Source organism: Aquarana catesbeiana, linkage group LG03 (genome assembly GCF_042186555.1).
Source record: "Aquarana catesbeiana isolate 2022-GZ linkage group LG03, ASM4218655v1, whole genome shotgun sequence".
Classification (NCBI taxonomy): Eukaryota; Metazoa; Chordata; class Amphibia; order Anura; family Ranidae; genus Aquarana; species Aquarana catesbeiana.
This window is the reverse complement of record NC_133326.1, coordinates 183,464,744-183,488,626: the sequence shown is the minus strand read 5'-3', so window position 1 is coordinate 183,488,626 and position 23,883 is coordinate 183,464,744. Positions and strand designations below refer to the sequence as shown.

Here is a 23,883-nt window from a genome sequence, read left to right as displayed (position 1 = left end):
CACATGATTCCTAAGTTCAATAGTTCATTTAGTAGGTGCAATCTATGGCAGACAGTATGACAGGTGCACACTGTATGATTTTTTTTACAGTGCACATTTGAAATTCAATTCTCATGCTGGTGTCTGGTATATGCATAAGCAAAGTGGCCTGGTAACTCTTAATTCTTCCTGTCATTCATGGTGCTGATTCTAGGGTGGACCACAAGATGACACAATGAAAATTGACTAATTTGATCAAAAGATTATAAAACAGAACAAGGTTATTATTATTATTATTATATTTTTTACAGTTTCCTTTAACAGAACTTGCAAACAAGAAAAAATAATTTTAAAGTGTAAAACCCTGACCATTAACTGCTCTTACTTGTTCTCTTCTGGTTTGTTAAATTTACTATTGCACAAATTTTGTTTTATCATTTTATTAAGTTAAAAAAAAAACCCCCTGCTAATCAAGCCAAAAATCTAGTAAGCCAGAAACTCTGTGTTTTCTCAAGCAGTTTTACCAGCCCTGCCCAATTAATCTCTGCAAACTATACCACTCCCCCCATATTATGTGTTCTAACACACTTCTCCTGGTGCAACAATGCTGCTCCTCAAAAGATACAACGCAGCACAAAAAGAAAATGAATACAGCCACCACATCTAAGGACTGGTAAGCTGCAATATATTACATTTTTGTTGATTAGAATCAATTTAAGTATTATGCTTTCACAAAGTCAGCAATGTCCAGGCTAATTTTGAAATAACATTTATCCTGGATGTAGCCATTTTTAAAAGCGTTTTTCAATCTTCAGGCATAGTGCAGCATTGACAAGTTAGCTCTATGCCATGTAGATTTCTCTTGAATCTAATTAAATAGCACAAAAACAAAGGTTCCCATGCTGTTCTCTTTAACAGTGGCAGCATTAATTTATCTAAATTGTTTTAACCCACTGTATAACCATGAATTTTTATTTCACATGAACAGATTCATTTATGTACTTTTATTACATTTGTTGTTTGTGTGTTTTGTTCCTACTGTTTCCTGTGCTACTTATAGCCTACTACAGATACTATATATACAATAACATACCACACAAACGGCAAAGAACAATAGAGGCAATGTAATCATCTCCAAGCACAACATACACTATATTACCAAAAGTATTAGGACACCTGGCCTTACACACACGTGAACTTTAATGGCATCCCAGTCTTAGTCCGTAGGGTTCAATATTGAGTTGGCCCACCCTTTGCAGCTATAACAGCTTCAACTCTTTTGGGAAAGCTGTCCACAAGGTTTAGGAGTGTATCTATGGGAATGTTTGACCATTTTTCCAGAAGCACATTTATCAGGCACTGGTGTTGGATAAGAAGGCCTGGCTCGCAGTCTCTACTCTAATTCATCCCAAAGGTGTTCTATCGGGTTGAGGTCAGGACTCTTGCAGGCCAGTCAAGTTTCTACCCCCTAAACTCGCTCATCCATGTCTTTATGGATCTTGCTTTGTGCACTGGTGCGCAGTAATGTTGGAACAGGAAGGGGCCATCCCCAAATTGTTCCCACAATGTTGGCAGCATGAAATTGTCCAAAATACCTTGGTATGCTGATGCCTTAAGATTTCCCTAGGTCCATAGATGAGCGAGTTTGGGGTGGAGGAACTTGCAACCCAATAGAACATCTTTGGGATTAATTATAGCGGAGACTGCAGGCCAGGCCTTCTCATCCACACCAGTGCATGACCTCACAAATGTGCTTCTGGAAGAATGCTCAAACATTCCCATAGACATACTCCTAAACATTGTGGACAGCCTTCCCAGAAGAGCTGATGCTGTTATAGTTGCAAAGGGTGGGCCAACTCAATATTGAACCCTATGGACTAAGACTGGGATGCCATTAAAGTTCATATGCATGTCCCAATACTTTTGGTAATACAGCGTATATTATTTTTTGTACATTGGATTGTTTGTGTGCTTTCCACAGTTACTAGAATTATTGTTTTTCATCAAAAATATAACCTGAAACAACCAACTAAAACTAGGGAACTTTTCATCTTCCATGCTTGTTCCTTCTGGAAGTAGACAAAAACATCAAGCACAAGTGTGTGAAATGTTCCAACCATATCTTTTAACTGCAATACACGCATATCCTTATGGAAGAACTCTACTTACTACTCTCTTTGCTACTAAAATTTGTATATAACATTTCCCGATTACATCATTTTTGAAAAAAACAGCAGCTGTTTATTTTTTAACCTATTTAGTACATTCTCATTCCACCTTTAAATGCCAGTCAGATGTCTGCAAAACTTAATTTTCATTCCCATGTATAGGTCTTTTTCATTAAAGATCTGCAATGAGTACAACAGTTTCAGTTTCCAAAAATGTTCTGATCATTTGCATGGTCTCCCATTGCAAGAAATGTGGCAAAAGCCATTATCTAGTTATATTTAGGGGTTTTAGCATCTCGTGTCTTGCTTTTTACAATGGATCTAAATTGACTGCTTGTATGAATCAATAGGACCCCGTGTCAGCTCTTTACTACCATTAAAAAAAAACAGTGTTGCTCCTGAACTTATGTCACTTAAATCCTAGGTCATCAGAGTCTGCAGACAGTCATTTGCAGACAGACAGATACTGTCTTGCTTGTTGTTTTCAGTAAAAATGGGAGATCAGCATGGAAGCACAGGAAATTTGGTCACTCCTATGTACATATAAAATAAAAATCTATGCAGAGATGGTATTGTAAAACAATACCTCTTAACTTTCATATATATACCCAAAGAAAACATTATGTTCCACTTTAATTATACCAGAGATCTTCTTTAATACATTAAACTTTCTACTACTACCCGCCCGGCCTATCGCTGAATGATGGCCGGCTGATCACGATGTAAACAGGAAGAGCCGTTGTTCGGCTTTTCCTCACTCGCATCTGACAGACGCGAGTAGAGGAGAGCCGATCGGCGGCTCTCCTGGCGGCAGGGTCTACGCTGATTGTTTATCAGCGCAGCTCCCCCGCTGATGCCCACACTGGACCACCAGGGATCCCAATAACAGATGGATGATCAGGGATGCCACCCTAGACCGCCAGGGATGCCAGTAAGTGCCCAAATAATGCCAATCAGTGCCCGCACATCTTGTCAGTCAGTGCCAGTCAATCAGTGCCTGCCAGATGTCTCCTCATCAGTGATGCCCAGCAGTGCCACCCATCAGTGTCTATCAGTGCCCATCTGTGCCCTTCAGTTCCCACCTATTAGTGCCAATCAGTGCCCACCTGTGCCACCTATCAGTGCCACCCATAAGTACCCATCAGTGCCGCCAATCAGTGCCACCTATCAGCGCCCATCAATGCCGCCTATCAATGCCCATCAGTGCTGCATACCAGTGCCATCTATCAGTGCCTATCAGTGCCACCTATCAGCGCCCATCATCAGTGCCCATCATTGCCAACTCATTGGTGCCACCTTACCAGTGCCCATTAGTGCAGCTTCATCAGTGCCCATCAGTGAAGGAGAAAACATATTTATTTACTAAATCTCATAACCGAAACACAGGAAAACAAAATTTTCGGTCTTTTTTTATTTGTTGCGCAAAAAATAAAAATGCCAGCAGTGATGAAATACCACCAAAAGAAAGCTCTATTTGGGAACAAAATGATTCAAAAATTTGTTTGGGTACAGTGTTGTATGACCGCACAATTGTCATTCAAAGTGCGACAGCACTGAAAGCTAAAAATTGGCTTGGGCAGGAAGGGACAAAAGTGCCTGGTATTGAAGTGGTTAATATTATTTAAGCCAGTGGTTGTCCACTTATGTGCTAAAGGGGACCTCAAATATTGCCCCTGACATCACCAAAGGGCCCCACATAATGTTCAATAAATGTAATGCTTGAGAGGACTGTCAGAAACTGCACACCTAATAGAGGAGATGAGGGTCAGAGATTGTGGACATTTTTGGCTGGGGATATGCTACAGAAAACAATACGAAAATGGGAACATGTTGCAAGAGGCTAGTAGAAGTCAATGCTATTACTCTAATCAATGTTCCCACTACAGACTGCTGAGGTCTGAGGGCTGCACATCATATACTAAAGTTCCACAGGTTGGGCACCAGGGATGTAAACTCTAGCAATGAACTTATCTTATTGTTTCCTTTTGTTCTGTTAAACATACCATTGAAAGCATTTTGTTATATCTGTTTGCTAAAATACTTTTTAATATATTACATTTTTGTTCTTGGGTTACAATACACTTTAAGGTTGCACAGACGTGCAGACCATGGATCTTATATCATATTCAGCCTTATGCCCCCCCCCATCTGCATCAAATCAACAATATAGTACTACTACCAAGAAAACTATTTTTACTTTTGGTGTACTATAATTTATACAAAGCCAAAAGAAAAGGAAAATAAATTTGGCCATCACTATCTGTATCTGAGTACTGGTAAACTGCGCTATAGTACATTTATATTCTTAGGTTTCAATATACTTTAGCTAGTTAAAGCGGGGTTCACCCACACCGCCAAAAAAAAAAAATATTAAAAGCCAGCAGCTACAAATACTGCAGCTGCTGACTTTTAATACATGGCCACTTACCTGTCCCGGGGTCCAGCGATGTCGGCAGGGGACGCCGAGAACCCACTCGGTTCTCGGCAGCTGCCGCCGCCATCCATGGTGAGGGAATCAGGAAGTGAAGCGTTGCGGCTTCACTTCCCGGTTCCCTACTGCGCATGCGCGAGTCGCGCTGCGCATCCCAAGTGGTCCCCGCTCTCTGCTGGGAGCTGTGTGTTCCCAGCAGACAGCGCGGTGGGGACAGGAAGTCTATGCCGGAAGTGGGTGCAAATACCTGTCTTAGACAGGTATCTGCACCCCCCTCCCCCCTGAAAGGTGCCAAATGTGACACTGGAGGGTGGGAGGGTTCCGAAAAGCGGAAGTTCCATTTTTGTGTGGAACTCCGCTTTAAGATCTTTACACCAGCTGACTTTTCATTTTATCAGAAAAATCATATCAGATATAATTCATGTTCAAGTATCTCCATTAAAAGTAACATGGTAACAACACCTGAAAATTTGTAATATTAAGATTTTATGATAAAGTTATTAAGTATAACAATTTTATTTATTGTGTTATACCACTACAGTTACAGCCAACACCATGAAATATAATTACATTTGTGTCTATTTTTAGCCATTATTTTGTATATGCTAAGCATTATATGTAATAGATAATGTAGTACAGAGAAAGTAGAGATATTCCACATAGTCCATACAACACAGCTAGTCAGAGTATATAGATTGGTTAAAAAAATTACTATAGGTGTCTACACAGAAAGAGTTATTACTCGCTAGGTAAGTATTTCAAAAGTCAATCCCACTTTCAACCACAGGTAGCTGGATTGAAAATATAGATATACTATCTTTTGTTATATAGGTGAAATATAAACCCACATATCGCACAAAGCCCTTTGTGGCACTGTAGGCAGACGAAGCAAACAAGTGCACAGGTTTTATGTTCAACAAGCTACATTTTAGGGGTCTCAAATTTAACACCTGACTTCTCTGGAGGCTAACATGTGATATTATGTCTAATTTTGTTTAACAAAAGGGAAATATATTAGAAACATGCTTTGCATATATTTAGAAAAAAATATAATCAAATGACAACACAAGTCAACCTAAATCAAAACGGCTATATGCACAATTGGAATACATATATGGGACCTGCTAAAGTTGATAAAGAATTGGTATTCTGTGACCTATACAATTTTTCATACTGTAAAAAAAAGACAGGTGACACGCACAGTTACTTACCTAAATTACCTAAAACGTATTTCTGATCTAAGTTAGCCATACATGGATCGAAATTTGGGGACTGAATTTCAGTCCATGGATAGCTACTGTAGTCTAACAGACTTTAGCTGATTGATCAATGCTGCAGGCTATATGATGATCAGGTCAGTTTTTTTTAGTTCAACCTGCTGGTTGAAAAAAAAAGATTAATGTATAGGCTGCCTTAGTTTTATGGCTTCCTAAGCCACCTCACTGCTTCCAACCTCCACACTAAATATCAGTGTCATTGCCTCTCTATACTGAACAGGCAGGTCAGTTAGGAACTAGAAATGCTACGTAGTTCGGTGACCTTACTATCCAGCAAAAGTGTGGGTCACAAGAATGGCATAAGGGGGCACATTTCCGGTGCCCACTTATATGGGATGTAATTGATTTCTAACTTTTCACTATTGTTAATTTACACTACAGAATATTTTTTAACTAGGGGGCACACAGATTGTGCTGAAATCTCTGAAATTTCCATTCCAACATGTACATGTATAACATTCTTTATGTAAATGCCTGACCCTGACAAGCTCTAACAGAACTCAATATCATATTAATAGGTAAAACAAAACTTTTAACTACTTCACTAGGTGGTCTTTTAGTGATTGTATTTTCTTTGCTGCTAATTAAGTTGTAATCAATTTTGACAGCTGGACAGTGTATGGGACAAAAACATGGAGAAGTTCTTGTTATAAACACCAGTGAAAAAAAATCTCTGAATTTTTAGCCACTTTTCTTCACAGAAAGAGGACAAGATTCATTCATTACTTGTGGTTTGCATACCCAATTCAGGAAGAAAAGCCACAACGGACTCTGATGGTGATGAAGTTGACCGTCTCAAGAACTCTCACCTGTTATTCTTTGTAAAGGCCCATACACACAATAGGACTTTTTGACAACAAACATGCAAATTAGCTGTTTTAAGGCAACATCCTACCGTGTGTACGCTCCATCGGACAAACTTTTTCGGTTTTCATTGGACTTTTGTTGGCTGTGCGAACAGACAAACTTTCCGGCAACAAAAGTCCTATGGTGCAAAATCCTATCGTGTGTACACAAGTCCATAGGACTTTAGTCCAAAGTACAAACACGCATGCTCAGAACCAATGCAAAAGATCAGACAACAATACAGAAGTTGACCAAAGGGTGGCAGTAAAGAGCTGAAAAACCACATGATTTGGTGAAAGTTGGCTGAAAAAGTCCTGCCATGTGTATGCTTAATTAGTTTATGGCCGATGCCCTTTGTACAAAAATCCACGGGAAAGTTTGTACAAAGTCCTATCGTGTGTATGGGCCTTAAGACCTGTCACCTAAAAGCCAGTGTGTGGCTTTAAAAGTATCCTTTTGCCAGTGCTGAAGTTGGTTTCATCACTTCTGTACAAACAGATCTCAGGTCAAGGGCATGTACACAAACTGCCAGAGTGTTCATTTGTATTTTTATAATAAGAAAACACCCAGTGCATTTTTATAAAAAAAAAAAAAAAAAACTGAACTGAAAGGAAGAAGGAGAGCACTATGTTTTTGTATTAGGCATACTTGGCACAGGAATTAATGGACTATGGACTGTAAAAATGGAAGTAAACAACGGCACTGCAATATTTTAACAACTCCTTCAATGAAAATTAGTGATATTTTTATTTTAACACAATCTACTAGTTAAGTATGTGACCTTAACTTAAGCCAAATTTACTTGTAGTATTCAAACTACACGTATTCAAACTGCACATATTCAACAGACAGTATTTGTCAAGCCATTTCTTAACAAATCTGTAATTTATCCATAAAATTCCATCCTCCTATATAACAGATATTATGTATGCGTTTCAATGGGTCTCGTGTAGAGGAGTATAAAGTAAGAGTACTCTGGGTGCTAGCAAGGGGCCAAAGTGGGCAAATTTAAAAGCAGTGGTCCAAATATAAACTTAACAAGAAGATAGGTTCTTTTTTTGCAGGATATACTGTATATTTAATTATATTGCAGAGATACACTTATGATTTATTGCATCAGCATAAGAATATCTTGTATTTAAATAAGTCACGGATTATGGTTGTTGCACTGAATGATCAGCCACAAGTAATGTATAGACTGCCCATGGCCTATTTTAACTCTGAATTATTAGTGGTTAAGTATACAATATAAGACAAAATGACAGTAAATTGTTTGCTCTACAATAATGGGATTCTATTTGCTCCTAAAGCTAATACCTGATCAATTGCTATGTAGGAAAACACCTTCTGCATGCCTCCATTTTTTTTTAACTGATGCCCTGGTATGACAGACTTGTTATGGGAGATGATGCCTGTTTAATAATGATGATAATGGCTCTGGCCTGAATAGAATATCCCCTTATTTACTTGAATAGAGCTACATCCTTTTAGTTAAACTTATGCACTGTTACAGGAAGACTTAGCTTAAAATGGCAAAAATGTACTTATAGATAGTATATAAATGTTATATTCTTCACTACTGAATAGACCAAAGGAAATCTGTATAATCCATAGTATTAAAACTTTATAATAAGTAAATGAGCTCCAGCATTATTCTTGTGGTATACTGGTGTGAATATATTGAAAGGTCACCCTGTCTCAAGCACTGGGGCCTTACTGTCAATTCAAATATTTCCAGCCTCTGCACTACTCCAGATTTTGCATATTTATTATGCAGTACAAATGTGTTTTTTTAAAACACATTTAATATGCAGTTATGTCCTTGACTAGTTTTTACCCATAGCGATGCAATAGCCAGGACATTTGGGATCTCAGATTCAACCTGTCGAATTTACGAAGCTGTTGCTTCATAAAATTGGACAAGTTGTATCTGAGATCCCAAATTGCTTTTATGAAGCAATTTTATGAATTCATTTTATCTGACTGTTTTTCATGCCAAGCCATTTAGAAATTAAGTTTACAGTATTAAGAAGTATAGCTTAGCTGAAAAAGTTCAGTGACAGTGTAATTGCAACCAGAATAATATAGAGGTACCACATGTCCTCAATTATTTCACATTTGTAATTAAGAGACAGACAAGATGATTAGAATTTGCATTATCTAACGACAGAGAATGGCTGTATATGTGTTGATGTTTGCATGGGTATACTGTAAATTAGTAATGTGGCCATCAGCCCATTGTTGGGCACATTGCAATGGGCTTGTTTTTATCACACATGTTGTAAAAGAAAACCTGTCGGGATATAAATATGGAAGATAAAATTTCCGGCTTGTTTTTAAAGATACAGGCTCCAGGGCTGTCATCATTTTCTTGGAGCCCATATGTGAATATCAGTGGCCCAACACTTTACTGACTGCATAGTCTTTCTGGGTTAGTGACTCAGTAAATAGCAAAGTAAGGTTCAAGCTGACAACCCTAGAACAACCCTGCTTTCTGAAGGCAACCTGTAAGAACAGCATATTAGTCACATACAGCTTCAGACCTATGCCATTATGCAATTATCCTCTTTGTGGCTGAAACTCAGTAACCATTGTGTATGGATCCATGTACATACAGTACATTATACTATACTGTATGTCCACTATTTGAGCTTTTTTGATCTAATTTTGTGTTGTGTACATTTATTTTACTATATTTGCATGCCTCTGTCTCTTAGCAGAGTATTGTGTATGAAAATATACCATATAAAATTGACATAGAAATAATAGTAAAATTATTTCCACAATATTAAATTTTTTGGCTACACTATACATTAAATCTGAACTTTAGGTAGATCTAAAAAAACACAAATGCATGCATCTCCTTACTCTGTGTATATATATATATATATATATATATATATATATATATATATATATATATATATATATAGTGCATTTATTGGCCTGTCTGGAGTTCAGCTTTAAATATTTATTTATTTATTTATTTATTTGTGCAGTAAGTGGAATGTACTAATTGCTCACCACACAATATTTTTGATTAACTTTGGAAGTTGTTGATTTGTGACACATAGGTTGGTTGGTATTTGCAACAATGCTTTTCTAAAATAATTGAACTTGTTATTTATTAACCAGAACGAAAACAAAAGGGTCGCATCTCAACTGGAACCTTGAGGATCCTTTATTATTAAAAACTTTAGAAATTACTAATTCAAATAATTACTAATGTATTAAAAATATTAGGAATTACTAATTCAAATACACAAGGAGCCCATTTCCAATCTTTTACACTGCAATGTCTTGGTCCAATTGCTACTAATTATATGTTAAAAAGCTGGAATTCCCCTATATAATGGTTATAAACTGTACACAGCACTTGTTTACAATGAAAAGTACATTTGTTGTGCTGCCATTTATAGGGTTATATATTCCACATCTTAAATTTAGCTTAACGTGCAGCCTAAGGTTGATAGTAAGAGGGACCTTACTGTGTACAGACAGTAGATCTGGATATCTGACTGATTTGTAAGACATTCTTATCTGTCTTCTTCAGGTTGTACCCAAAGATGATTGGCTCTGACTTTATTGAGAATATATATGCTAAAATAAGATTTGGGGAAAAGCCAGGGACCACAGTGTAAATTCACTTGATTTGACAAGCTGCAGTGAACTACTTCTGGTGCTGATGATCACCTGATATAAATATGATAAACATAATATATTTTAGAGAGCATTATTATTCATGTTTCTATAACTGTACATATTTTCCTAGCCCTATTTTTTTTTTGAGGAGCACCTTGGCTGCGGGTGGGTAACAGTCCATGCCGCTTCCCAGAACTATTTATTCTGCTACAACATCATCTATTTTGCTTTCCGCTGTAATATTTTCTATGTAGTTGTAACAAAAAGAGACACATGTAACTTACCAACTGAACAAATCTTCTGAAAGCTGAGACCAATATAAAAAGCTTGGAAGCCTGCATGTGGCAAAGAGGACAATCAATAGTAGAAGCCATTGAACGATTGCTGGGTGATATGATGGAGACAAGACTCATAGGCTGATGATCAATAGTCTTTGTCTGAATTACCTCTGAGTCATGAAGCGTTAACAGCACTATCTTAATGGAAGAATTCAGAGGGATTGTCAGTGCAGAGTACTGAGAATAAGAGAACTTCTACTCCGTGATAGAGAAATTACTTTGCAATAAAATAGGATGCCAATGCTCAGATGCTTTGGAACCTTCTCAGCTGTATGCAGCTCCAGTTTTTAAATGGCAAACTGTTCACAACTTTATTAAAAATTGAGAACATTCAGATTTATTAACTAAAAAATTAACACTGCTCCCAGTTCATTGGGGTTGGTGCTCTTTTCCCTGTCTGTACAACAGTACTACCTCAAAACAGACCCTGTGAAGTGTTAACAGTTGGGCCACTTTCTTTTTCCCTTCCATGGGCCACCTGTCCACTGTAGTAGTGAGCTTTTTTAGGATCTCCCTCTACCCACTTATTGACAGTGTGTAGCAGGATTATAATCACAACTTCCAAGTTGTTAGGGAAGAGTGGAAACCCATAATGCTTTTAATATATGAAACTACATGCCTCCTGGTCTGAACTTTGCTTAGAAATAATTCAACTGGCAAAGATACCTAAATGAAGCATAGTATGGGATGTCATTCACATCACGTACCTTACCTCTAAGCACACATGAAATATTAAGTGAAAATTCATTAATATGCTGGTCTTGTTGTGCAAAAGCTGCCATTCCAGGAGACACAAAAAAGAAATGTGTGTAAATGGCCATTTGTGCATACAAGACGTAAGGCGAACATGTCATATTTTCATGCATTCTCTTAATTTCCCCAGTGGGTAGTGTGCAGTAGCACCTATTTTTTATTTCAGTTCTCTATAAGATTATGGTTAAGCCATTTACTTCAATGGCTTAGACGTGGTTGGCCCCTTCTATCATTCACTTAGCAGGCAGTTGTGCCACAAGCAAGTCTTTTTTAACTTCCTTTTATATCTGGCAAAGTAAAAGTCAATGGAATAGAGCCTGTTGGTGGAGGTATAATTTGTCTATATACTTATATTAGAAAAGGTGCTGAGGTGTAACTGTAAACCTTATATGAAATACTGTGGAGACCTGCTTTATCAGTTTAATTAAATAAAAATAAATATTTACTACCTTAAGCAGCTGAGCATTGTCTCCGCGCAAACATGTACTTGATCACCATTAAATCATATTTTTTGTATAATTAATGGGTCATTTTAGATATCTTGGACCTGCTGAAGTAATTACTTTTGCAAAGCAACATTTATAAAAGTTTTGTAATGAACAAAAAAATATATGTAGTAACCAGAATATAAATGGACCACTGCTAGGAAAGTTATGTAAGTTTTTTCCAAACTTATACGGAAAAGATGACCCAAATAAAACAAAGAGGGAATTCAAACTGCCAATAGCATGTTGTGTGTTGGCCTGAAGCAATGTGGCATGATCAGGTGCCAGGGTGCACGTGAAGCTTACATACATTGCTGTGCTATGTTATCATGCAAAGTGCTGTGTGCTCCATAGACAGCATGCTAGAAGTATGGGAAAACAGTATCTGCTTCACTGTTTTTCCTTTAAAAACATATATGATGCTACAGATAACTGATTTTAAAATATCAGCATGCAATTAGTGCTTGATACAGTTAGTGGACCATCAACACATCTTTTAGACATTATTGCCTCATAATACTTTAAAAATCAAACCTATTTTTGGTTGTATCTTACAGTATTTTTATATTGCAGTTTTCATGGATGGTCTCAATGAAACTTCAACATTTCTTTAATGTGTAGGTGGATTTGTAAATATTTTTTATTTATTTATTTTTATAAAGAAGAACTCCAGTCTAACTTAAAAGCCAGCTAATACAAAATGTTTGCTACCCTGATTTATTTTGAAGGAGAGGCATGAAAGCATCGGGATTTACAATCCAGACATTGATTTGCAGTTGGCCCCTTTTTTCATTCACCTTTGTATAAATAGTTGCCTCCTATACTTCACCCTTACCACAGTGTTTGGTCATCACAGTGGTGAAAGTTTCCTTGGTACATTTTAAAGTCAATTAATTTACATTGCTACAGTACCAACAAAACAAGTTTTCCACTTTATGGCCACTACTAAATGGGAAGTCTTGCTTTATTTGTGTCTATGTAATTGTAATTGTTAATACATCCCATCTAGCACACCTACTTTACAAATTAGTGGTTCAGAGAACCATATATTTATGCGGTCTATAAACTCATCAATACAAAGTCCTGAATGGAGTGGGCGTTTTTCCACAACTCCCTAGTTTCCTGCATATGACCAGGGAAGATACATTTTTCTGTTTCCCTCCCTCAGCATCCCAGAAAGAACCCACTTTATGAGGCAGAGGTAGCTAAGCAAGTGATCTGCAGTCAGATGAGAGGCCCTTTACTGTCAGAACCAGCCTACAGGCAGCTGGGTTGGAGCCTAATAGCATACAGCTTCTACAAAAGACCTATTTACTCTTAAGAGTACTTGGACTTCAATGTGAGGGAAGCTGACTATGAGGATAAAGTTTGTGTTCTTTAGCTGATGTACTGTACTATAAGTAGTGATTCTCAGCTTCACTCTCTTTTGTTATATAGTCCTAAATGTGACAATTCTATTCAGCTATGCATACCACTATTTTACCCTGATTGAGTCACAGAAACATTGCTATGAAGAAACCATGTTTGGGCAGCTTTTACATATTTATTCAACTTTCATTATCCTGCAATGCATTCAAGTTTTTTTGCCATTCTGGACCTGTTTTGCATTATTGTTTCTAACTTTGCACCTGTTTTGTAAACTCCATGGTCAGGGGCCACCTAGGGTGCATAACTGCCTATACATATATATTTATATATCTATATATATCTCTATATATATATAGAGATATATATAGATATATAGATATAGATATAGATATATATCTATATATATATCTAGATATAGATATATAGTTATATAAATACATCTATATATACCTCTTGTGTTTGTGCCACCCTCCACTACATCACGGCAGATTCACAGCCCAGTATATATGGGGAAAAACAGAGAAGCTCTTATTGTATCATGGTATGTGATAGAATGGGATTCTTTTGGAGGATCTATCTTAACACAGATTCCTAATAATACAAATTTTGATTTGCCATTTGTTTGGAATAATTTCATAACAACAGTCATGTTGTTGAATAATTTAATTGTATGGTTCCATATGGATCTTAATGTACATATGAATATCTATTATCTCATAAAATGTGGGAAGCAATTTTCATATGAATGCCCCTCTGGCTTTAATGGCCGGAGGTATAATATATGCCATGCTGGCAAGATTACTACAGAATATTATGCAAAATGAAAAGTATACTTCAAATGTTGATTTAAAATAGCTAAACTTTTTGCAGAATCAAAGAAGAAAAAATAATGCTAAATATTTGATGCTAAATTTGTTTTATATTTCCCATCCTAAAGGCCCCTAAACTTGGTTAATATTTGCACCTCTATACTATCACATGTGTGGCTATTACCCCTGGTACATTTTAGTTCATATAATCTACTGTATAGTTGGAGTGCAGGCTGAATATAGTCTTCATTCAAGATGTCCTACTGTATAGACTTCATGTATTATCTTTAAAAATAGAGCCATATCAGGTTCTTTGCAAGCCAGGGCATATATGTATGGCTTTAAAAAGAGCACAATATGGCTTGGAATGTTGCTACTTTATAACAATATAATTTTTTACTGTAATGTTGGTTGAGAATAATAGAAGGACTATTTTTAAAGATTCCAAATAAAGCCCTCAGTGCAAGACAACTTGCCTGGAGAATAATTTTAGTTTATGTAAAGCACTCCTAAAACTATCTATATGTGATGCCAGTTCCTTCCAAATGTACACATGTTTTAAACAGACCCTTATAGTTTTAAAATAATAATAAAAAAATCCTACCAAACAACTACAGGGATATTTTATATAACAAGTGTGTGCCTGAATAATTTTCAAGGGTACACATTAAACAAGCTGAAAAGTTGTCTTTTCTCTAATATGGTCATTTCATATCTTGCCTTGTGATATTTAAAAAAAGAGCATGTCTATACTTATTATGTCTTACTTACTTATATAAGTTGTCATTTTTCATTGAGCTTGCTTATACATAATGACACTAACCTATCTCACTACATGTAAATGTTCAACTAGCAAATAGAAACCACAACGATAAAGTTCAATTACTAGTATACAGAGAGATATTTCAAAACAGTTTAATTAAAGCCCCCTTTTACACTGTGGCATACTGACAAAAAGCTGCTTTTGCTACTAATCCAGAACAATTCCAGTACAGTCATTAGCATTTGTCATACTGCATATAACCAGCAAATCTATAAAATGCAGTCAAGAGAAATGCACATAAGCATAATATTGAACTCAGTCATGTTATCTGTAGTCCCATATAGTCTATCCTGGAACTATGAAACGAATAGAATGACTACTTTTTATAAATAGAGGTAATAAGTAAACATATACACAAGAATGTGTCTACAATGGCGATCTTACTACTGCATGTGCAATGCACCGCATTGCAATGTTTTTTCAGATAGCAGGATGCTATCTTTTGACTCTTCATCACAGCTTCTTCACAGCATTACTTTCATTCCAGACTGTGGTTTATAAATTCACAATTAGTGGACCCATCCATGAAAATACACAAGTGTTCAAAAGGGAAATGTTAATTGGGTGAATCATGACAGTAATATTAAAACTGCAAGCAAGCATGCATTTGTTAAATTACCTCCTAAGAGAGAGGTAAATGAAGACAACGTGATTTAAGTGAAGCAGTCTTAGAATAGCCTGTCTACATAATTCTAAGATCACTCCACTTTTTAATCCAGTGCCCCCTGACCTAATACTGGAGATCTTAAACATTGCTTCATATGCATTTCTGCATGCAACATGGCACAATAGATCACATGTTAACAGTCTTCCTTTAAAGCTTATTTTAAAACAACATACCATACTTATGTCCTTTGTAAAATTAGAATCTGCTGCTTATTAATGTCCAAGATAAATATGGAATATTGTATACATATTCCAGAAGTAAAAATGAACAGTGTTGAGAAATGTAATAAGTTTCCATTTTTTGTTTTCCTTATCTCTATTTTAGATTGTTGACTGCTACAATATTGCAAAAGTTGCAAACTCTTGTTTCACTTTATTTTTAAATGATATTTACATATAGATAGATATCTATCTAGTATCTCACAAAAGTGAGTACACCCCTCACATTTTTGTTAATATTTTATTATATCTTTTCATGTGACAACACTGAAGACATAACACTTTGCTACAATGTAAAGTAGTGAGTGTACAGCTTGTATAACAGTGTAAATTGGTTGTCCCCTCAAAATAACTCAATACACAGCCATTAATGTCTAAACCGCTGGCAACAAAAGTGAGTACACTCCTAAGTGAAAATGTCCAAATTGGGCCCAATTAGCCATTTCCCCCCCCCGGTGTCATGTGACTCGTTAGTGTTACAAGGTCTCAGGTGTGAATGGGGAGCAGGTGTGTTAAATTTGGTGTTATCGCTCTCACTCTCTCATACTGGTCACTGGAAATTCAACATGGCACCTCATGGCAAAGAACTCCCTGAGGATCTGAAAAAAAGAATTGTTGTCCTACATAAAGGTGGCCTTGGCTATAAGAAGATTGCCAAGACCCTGAAACTGAGCTGCAGCATGGTGGCCAAGACCATACAGTGTTTTAACAGGACAGGTTCCACTCAGAACAGGCCTCACCATGGTTGACCAATTAAGTTGAGTGCATGAGCTCAGCGTCATATCCAGAGGTTGTCTTTGGGAAATAGATGTATGAGTGCTGCCAGCATTGCTGCAGAGGTTGAAGGGGTCAGCCTGTCAGTGCATAGACCATACGCCACACACTGTATCAAATTGGTCTGCATGGCTGTTGTCTCAGAAGGAAGCCTCTTCTAAAGATGATGCACAAGAAAGCCCACAAACAGTTTGGTAAAGACAAGCAGACTAAGGAAATGGATTACTGGAACCATGTGCTGTGGTCTGATGAGACCAAGATAAACTTATTTGGTTCAGATGGTGTCAAGTGTGTGTGGCAGGAACCAGCTGAGGAGTACAAAGACAAGTGTGTCTTGCCTACAGTCAAGCATGGTGGTGGGAGTGTCCTGGTCTGGGGATGCATGAGTGCTGCCGGCACTGGGGAGCTACAGTTCATTGAGGGAACCATGAATGCCAACATGTACTGTGACATACTGAAGCAGAGCATGATCTCCTCCTTTCGGAAACTGGGCCGCAGGGCAGTATTCCAACATGATAACAACCTCAAACACACCTCCAAGATGACCACTGCCTTGCTAAAGAAGCTGAGGGTAAAGGTGATGGACTGGCCAAGCATGTCTTCAGACCTAACCCCATTGAGCATCTGTGGGGCATCCTCAAATGGAAGGTGGAGGAGCGCAAGGTCTCTAACATCCATCAGCTCCATGATGTCATCATGGAGGAGTGGGAGAGGACTCCAATGGCAACCTGTGAAGCTCTGGTGAACTCCATGCCCAAGAGGGTTAAGGCAGTGCTGGAAAATAATGGTGGCCACAGAAAATATTGACACTTTGGGGTCAATTTGGATATTTTCACTTAGGGGTGTACTCACTTTTGTTGCCAGCCGTTTAGACATTAATGGCTGTGTGTTGAGTTATTTTGAGGGGACAGCAAATTTACACTGTTATACAAGCTGTACACTCACTACACATTGTAGCAAAGCAAAACCGGTTTAGAGGCACTCACGGGTCTTGCAGAGGAGGAAGATCAAAAACAGCAGTGTCAACCTTTTGATGAAGCTCAGTCTTGAGAAAGATGGACCGAGCTTCATCAAAACATTGACAATAAAAACACTGCTGTTTTTACTCCTCTGCAAGACCTGTGAGTGCCTCTAAACCAGTTCTGAAATTATATAGATTTCCTTGTAGGTGAGCACCTGGGCATTTTACTTTCCTTGGAACTATATACAGGTGTATATATATATAGATATATCTATATATATAGATATATAGATATATCTATATATATCTATATATATATATATTTATACCAGCACTTAAAGCTGGTACTTTTCACTACTGCTGGCTCCTGCTCCCTAAGTGCTGCTTCTTTGAGTAAGGTAGTGCCTTGCTATCTTAGGCTATGAGGCTGTCTGTTTCCATTGATTCACACAGTGTAGGGAGACACAACTCTAGTACCTGCATGTAAGGGTAGCTCCATAGGATACTGCAAGAGAAAGGAGCCACCCTGAAACAGGAAAACTTGGGGTAGAAGTCATGACACCATCTTAAATGGAACATAGGCAAGGATTAAAATATGAAGAAGCTGCATATTCAATAAATTAGCTACTGAAAGTGATTAAAAGACTGAGGAATAATATCACTTTAATAAGTGGAGTAATGCCTACTTTTAGAAATAAATATACGAGAACTACTCTGGTATTAAATAATAAAAATATATTTATAAATACAGACCCCAAATCAGTGAATATGACACCAAACATTCTCTGGTGGATAATCAGTCACTGATATTGAAAACACGTATCTGGAAGATTTGCCTGCAGAGAGTAATTGCTGAATGTCAAATTCCCTGCTTTATAAATATTCCCCTAAGTATGTGGGGTTACTGCTGAAAGTATGGTTTCAAAGTAGTGACTAAAAATTAGTGCATCTTTATTTTTAAACAGCATATAATCTTGTTTAATGGGAACTGAGTTTTTTTAAGTGGTCAAGTATGCAGACTACAACCACAGATGCAGCAGCACTTTTTTAAATGTTTCCATTCCTTGCCAATGGAGTCCCAACTGAAATGAATACGATTTTGATAATATAATATAGCTAGATATGTAGAAATTCTTCTAGTATTCTACTGTAAATGTTTGTTCCAGAGATCCAGGCTATGACACATAGCCAGTCTAGTTATGATTATTGACATCACGTCTACAAAAAAAAGTGTTTTATGCTTCTTTGAAAACTTGCTTTATTAATATGCAAGATGAGGAGATATCAGAAAGCCCCAGTATCAGGCGCTGTAGTCTATAAAAAAGATGCCATCACATGTGTGGTAATGTAGAGATGTAACATGCATATTATTTCACAAATTATAAATAACCTGAAAAAAATCAATTTACCAAAATAAAGTAAATTGAATTATGTTATCAATGTGCCATAGTCAGTAATTGAACTAGACATGTGCACTGCCGAAAAATGTGTTAGTTTTCTTTTCCAAATTATCCAAAATAACGAATGCTGCATCTAAACAAATGGAACAGAACAAATCAATAATAAATAATGATAATACATTTTTATTATTCTTATTGTTATTTATTATTACGGCATTCGTTATTTCGGATAATTCGTAATTTCGGATAAATTCATATTAGTTACATTCACTAACAGCTAAATTTGAAAGGAAATTCCAATACCTATAATTTAATAGTTAGTAATAGTTAAGTTATTATTAGTTATTATTTCAGATTTTCGGGTTTTTGGATTTTCAAATTACCGAATGTCCGAATTTTTGAATTTATGAATTTTTGAATTTACAAATATTCGGAAAAACCCATTAAATGGGTTTCCGTTAATTCGGATATTACCGAATTAATGAATTTGACAAAATTTGTTAAAAAACTAATTCAGAACGAAACTAATTTCACATGTCTAAATTGAACTCCTAAACAGTTTTATACTTTGTCATAATGGAAATTGTATGCCTTATTCTATAACAGAATAGAAAATAAATAGACTAACAGAAAAAAATACATTATATTTCATTACAGGTTACTTATGTTGCACTAAAGTCATTTCAGCTGTAGTGACAATAGTTTATAGTTGAACGTACTGGTATAATTATTTAAAAATGCCTTTTTTAAAGACAATAATGACACTATTTTCTCTAATTATAAGTTTTAATATTAAAGTTATTTTCTGCTATTTATTATGCTCAATTAGTATGGTATAACAATTATTATTTCACAAAAATGATTGTCATGTCCAGCAACTAAAGCAAATAAAAACGGCAAATAAAACATGTCATTACTTAGTAAATTGTGCCTAATATCTATTCTTCTATGTTACACTACTGGGCCAAAGCAAGATATAAGCAAGTTTTCAAAAGTCACAGCAAACAAATCAATTTACTTGATGAAAAAAAGAGGCGACAGGTCCAATAAATGATTTAGCACCTCTAGATCATGCTAATAGCATTCATAAAATAAAGTTCTCCCAAACAAAACAGAAAATTGTGGGTGGACAATGGCAGGTTGAATCACATTACATTATTTTTATTATTCTAGCACTCACAGTTATAATTTAATTTATTAGAGTTGTTGATTCAAATCCCATAAAAGGCCATTAATACTTCTGCCATCTTTAGAATAAAATATCTGTAGGAAAATCTCTGATGGCAGATAGTGACAAGCTCCTCTAGTGGTAAATACCTCACTGGTGAGTGAACTCACTGGTAGTGGAATACAAAGAAGCTCCAAAAAGCTGAATGGATGATTCATACAGCTAGTGTTTACCCAATTTAAAAACATCCATGTCAGGTTGATTTTGATTTATATTAAACACTGTGGGATTGATTTATTAAAGGCACATAAGCTGTTCACTTTGCCAGGGATTTTTCCCTTAATAAAGTATATGTATTGAAAATTCAAAAATATACAATGACCCATAGGTAAAATGAAAAAAAAAAAGTGTTTATATCACACAATTGGATGATGCAAGTAAGCAGAGCTTCACCTCATTCACTAAGCAAAGGGAAAATACCACAGCAAAGTGAAATGTCCATTGAAAAGAGAACAGCCTGTTTGCCTTAAGTTAATCCCTGTGTTTCTTTTTTGGTGTAGCAGCTGAAACAAGACAGCAGTAATGGTCGCGCAGTAAAAACAGCTTTGGTTTTTGCAGAGAATACTGCTTTTAATGTGTATTATTTCTTTCTGTAGAAAGTAGCTAGTAGACTAAGGTCAGTATATTGAATTTGGCTCAGCATTTTTTTTCTGTTTTATCAAAGTCTGTTCTATTGAAGTTACATTTCTTTGAAACCACCACGATCTCTTAAAGATTACAATAAGTCACACTGCTTGTGTAAGAGATGTATCTTTTTTTTTTGACAAAAAATAAATAAATGTGTGTGTGTGTGTGTGTGTGTGTGTGTGTGTATATATATATATATATATATATATATATATATATATATATATATATATATAATATATTAAGCTGTTTTTAGCGGTTAGGGTGTTAAATCTTTTTCGTATTGCTGTATTAAATAAGTGACAAGTGATTGTTTTTTGAGAAGATTGTGGTGGTTCCCTATCTAGTTTGTCCCTGGTCATCATGCAAGGTAGTGTAGTTCTAGTTAGATATCTTCTTATTTTTTATTCTGTTTCATAGGGACGGTTGCATCAAGGATTTTACATGCAGTAGAAAAGATTTTTTTATATTTCTAAATCAGGTATAATATAAACAGATACCTTGATGGCAACTTAGGAAAGTGTAACCACCCTGTATTTTAGCTACAATATTTTCAGCAATCAAAAAATAAAAAATAAAAACATGCACAACTGAGAAACAGACTATAATGTCAATATAAAAATTATATTAAAAAATGCTCATATTCCAATTTCTGTTTTTTTAGTGCCATGCTGCAGAGTTAAATTCACATCAATAAATGTTTCCAAATACCATTCAGGAACTTCAGGAAAATTATTTTTTTTGTTCTTCCTTTGCTCCCACAAGAATTCACAAGCTCACATCTTGTAATATAAGTGGCACTAATATAAGGGCTAGCTAACAGAAGCAAAAGCATCCCTCTTTGAAATTGTAAACACATTAAAAAAATGCATGCATTTAGGCTGCTTGCGAGATGCACATGTAAAGAGGTTACATTTGGTTTAGCTTTCATTAACAAAGTCATTGTCAGTTTATTTTAAAATGAGTGACCAAAGCATTACAAATAATAAGAAATGCATGTACTGCATTGCATACCACAATGGCATGCACTTCAGATTCATTTCTCTTGACATCAATTGAATTAAAAATTATGTGAAATTTGTTGAACAGAACAAGCAGCGGTTATAAAACGGTCACAGATTCTGATGAAAATGACCGCAGTGCATCAAAACTGTTTTTCAAACACATTTCAGTTAGAATTTATTATCAGCCATGTGCACAATCCCTAAGCCTCCAGGATGGTTGCCCATTGTTATTACATTTACATGTAAATTTGCAGTACATAAAACAAATCAATCTGTCATCTGTCTGCATCGTCTACCCTTACTAGACAAGGATTAGTGATGACTGGCTAATTTAAATGAGTGCACCTTTCAGTTTAAATGTTGTGTTGCTCATTAGGTACAAACTGAATTAGAACACTTATACATACTTATCATACTGTATATAGATAAGGCTTGAAAGCAAATGGAAACATTTGTGAAATTAAAGCACATGCCCTACTCTAAAATGTCCAAGTAAAACCATTGAAAAATTGCTATGCCAAGCCCCAAACCCCCTTATATAATTATTGATTCTGAGTATTATTTAATTTGCACATTAGCAATACAAGTGCTGTCGATTATAATTGGCCATGCACTAATAGTAAATATCTGATCTGAAATATTATTGTAATATATTAAGTGTCACAAGGGTTTTCCAGAATAAATACAAATTGGATCCCAACTCTGGCCCTTAATATCGAGAGAGCTTTGAAGTAGGAATGCACATTTTTATTTATCCTCTAGGTTTAAGAAAACATATTTAGCCATTTTAACCTGTTAGCGTTACAAAAAAAAACAGCACATTTGCTTAATTAAATATCTAAATTCCTGAAGTATTCTAAGAATATATATGTTGCTGTACTGTATGCTTACATGTTTTTTGGTGGTGGTTATATAACAGAACATCATAAACACTGCTTTACTCACATTAATAACACAAGCAGGTAAATTGTTGTACAGCAAAGACATATATTATTAAGCAGAATATGTAAGCACAATCAAGTAAAACAGCAGATTAGAAGAAACTATAATATGCATGCAAAGTTTACAAACCGTGTCTTTAGGGTGGCCCAATAAGTAGAAATATGGGGACCCATGCTTGTCACTTTTCATGCACATGGAGAGACTGGAAGAAGGTACCATTCCTAAAGGAAGGGGAGGAACAGCCTAGGACCAATCATTAGAATTAACAGAACAGTGACACAAAGATATAGAACTGTTAGCATAGAATTCTTAGTAGATTAGCAAAGTTACAGAAATGTATCTAACACGAAAGAGAGAGTTACTTGTATTATAAGGCATGCACATAAAAATATTAGTTAAAGCTAAGCTCTACGATTAAATGTGAAACCTTCTACATCATATGGCATCTGGCATTATAAATTTACTTAAAAAATTGCTGGATACTGTGCATTTGTACCAAGCCAGAGGGTAACATGATTTATCATTTCATGGTTTATTTACCCTATTTTAGTTGTATTTCTACTGTGTGAATCAAATTCTACCAGGATCAAAAAAAGAATATGCCAAGGAACAAAAACCCATGTGATCTGTTTCAAGAACTTTGTTAAAATACCATTACAATATGAATGTGTGCCATGGCTCACAAATATAGCACCTAGAAATCTTCTACGATTGCTCAAAGAACCTGTTTACCTAACCACTTAGCTTGCCATAGATGGATAGAATTTTAAAAGAAAATTTCTTTGGAAAATTTGCATGAACATTCTCAGAATATTTGTTTGTCGTTTGAAAGATTTTGTTTGCTTTTAACATTTGATTTTGGAATGAATGGACTTTACTGAATGAAAACCACATACAGTGTTATGCCCTGTACACACGGTAGGATTCCAACAACAAAATACATGTTTTTTTTCCCGACGGATGTTGGCTCAAACTTGTCTTGCATACACACGGTCACACAAAGTTGGCTGGAAATTCCGAACGTCAAGAACGCAGTGACGTACAACACGTACGACGAGCCGAGAAAAATTAAGTTCAATAGCCAGTGCTGCTCTTCTGCTTGATTCCGAGTATGCGTGGAACTTTGTGTGTCGGGATTGTGTA

At 36.0% G+C, this 23,883-nt stretch overlaps 1 protein-coding gene across 11 annotated transcripts in view; it reads right to left on the bottom strand.

Annotated features, from left to right (window-relative positions):
- MAGI2 (membrane associated guanylate kinase, WW and PDZ domain containing 2) overlaps nucleotides 1-23,883 on the bottom strand; it is a 1,136,189-nt gene that overhangs the window by 3,517 nt on the left and 1,108,789 nt on the right. For 2 of the 11 annotated variants that reach the window (XM_073619581.1, XM_073619580.1), the window contains 2 exons: nucleotides 22,870-22,961; nucleotides 10,628-10,678 (listed from right to left, as the gene is read on the bottom strand). The exons of 6 other annotated variants lie outside the window; for them this stretch is intronic. In XM_073619581.1, the coding sequence (XP_073475682.1) occupies nucleotides 10,628-10,678; nucleotides 22,870-22,961 (143 nt within the window). Of the gene's footprint in view, nucleotides 1-10,627; nucleotides 10,679-22,869; nucleotides 22,984-23,883 lie in introns of all 11 variants that reach the window. 3 more of the 11 variants (XR_012242816.1, XM_073619586.1, XM_073619582.1) reach the window with 3 other exon arrangements.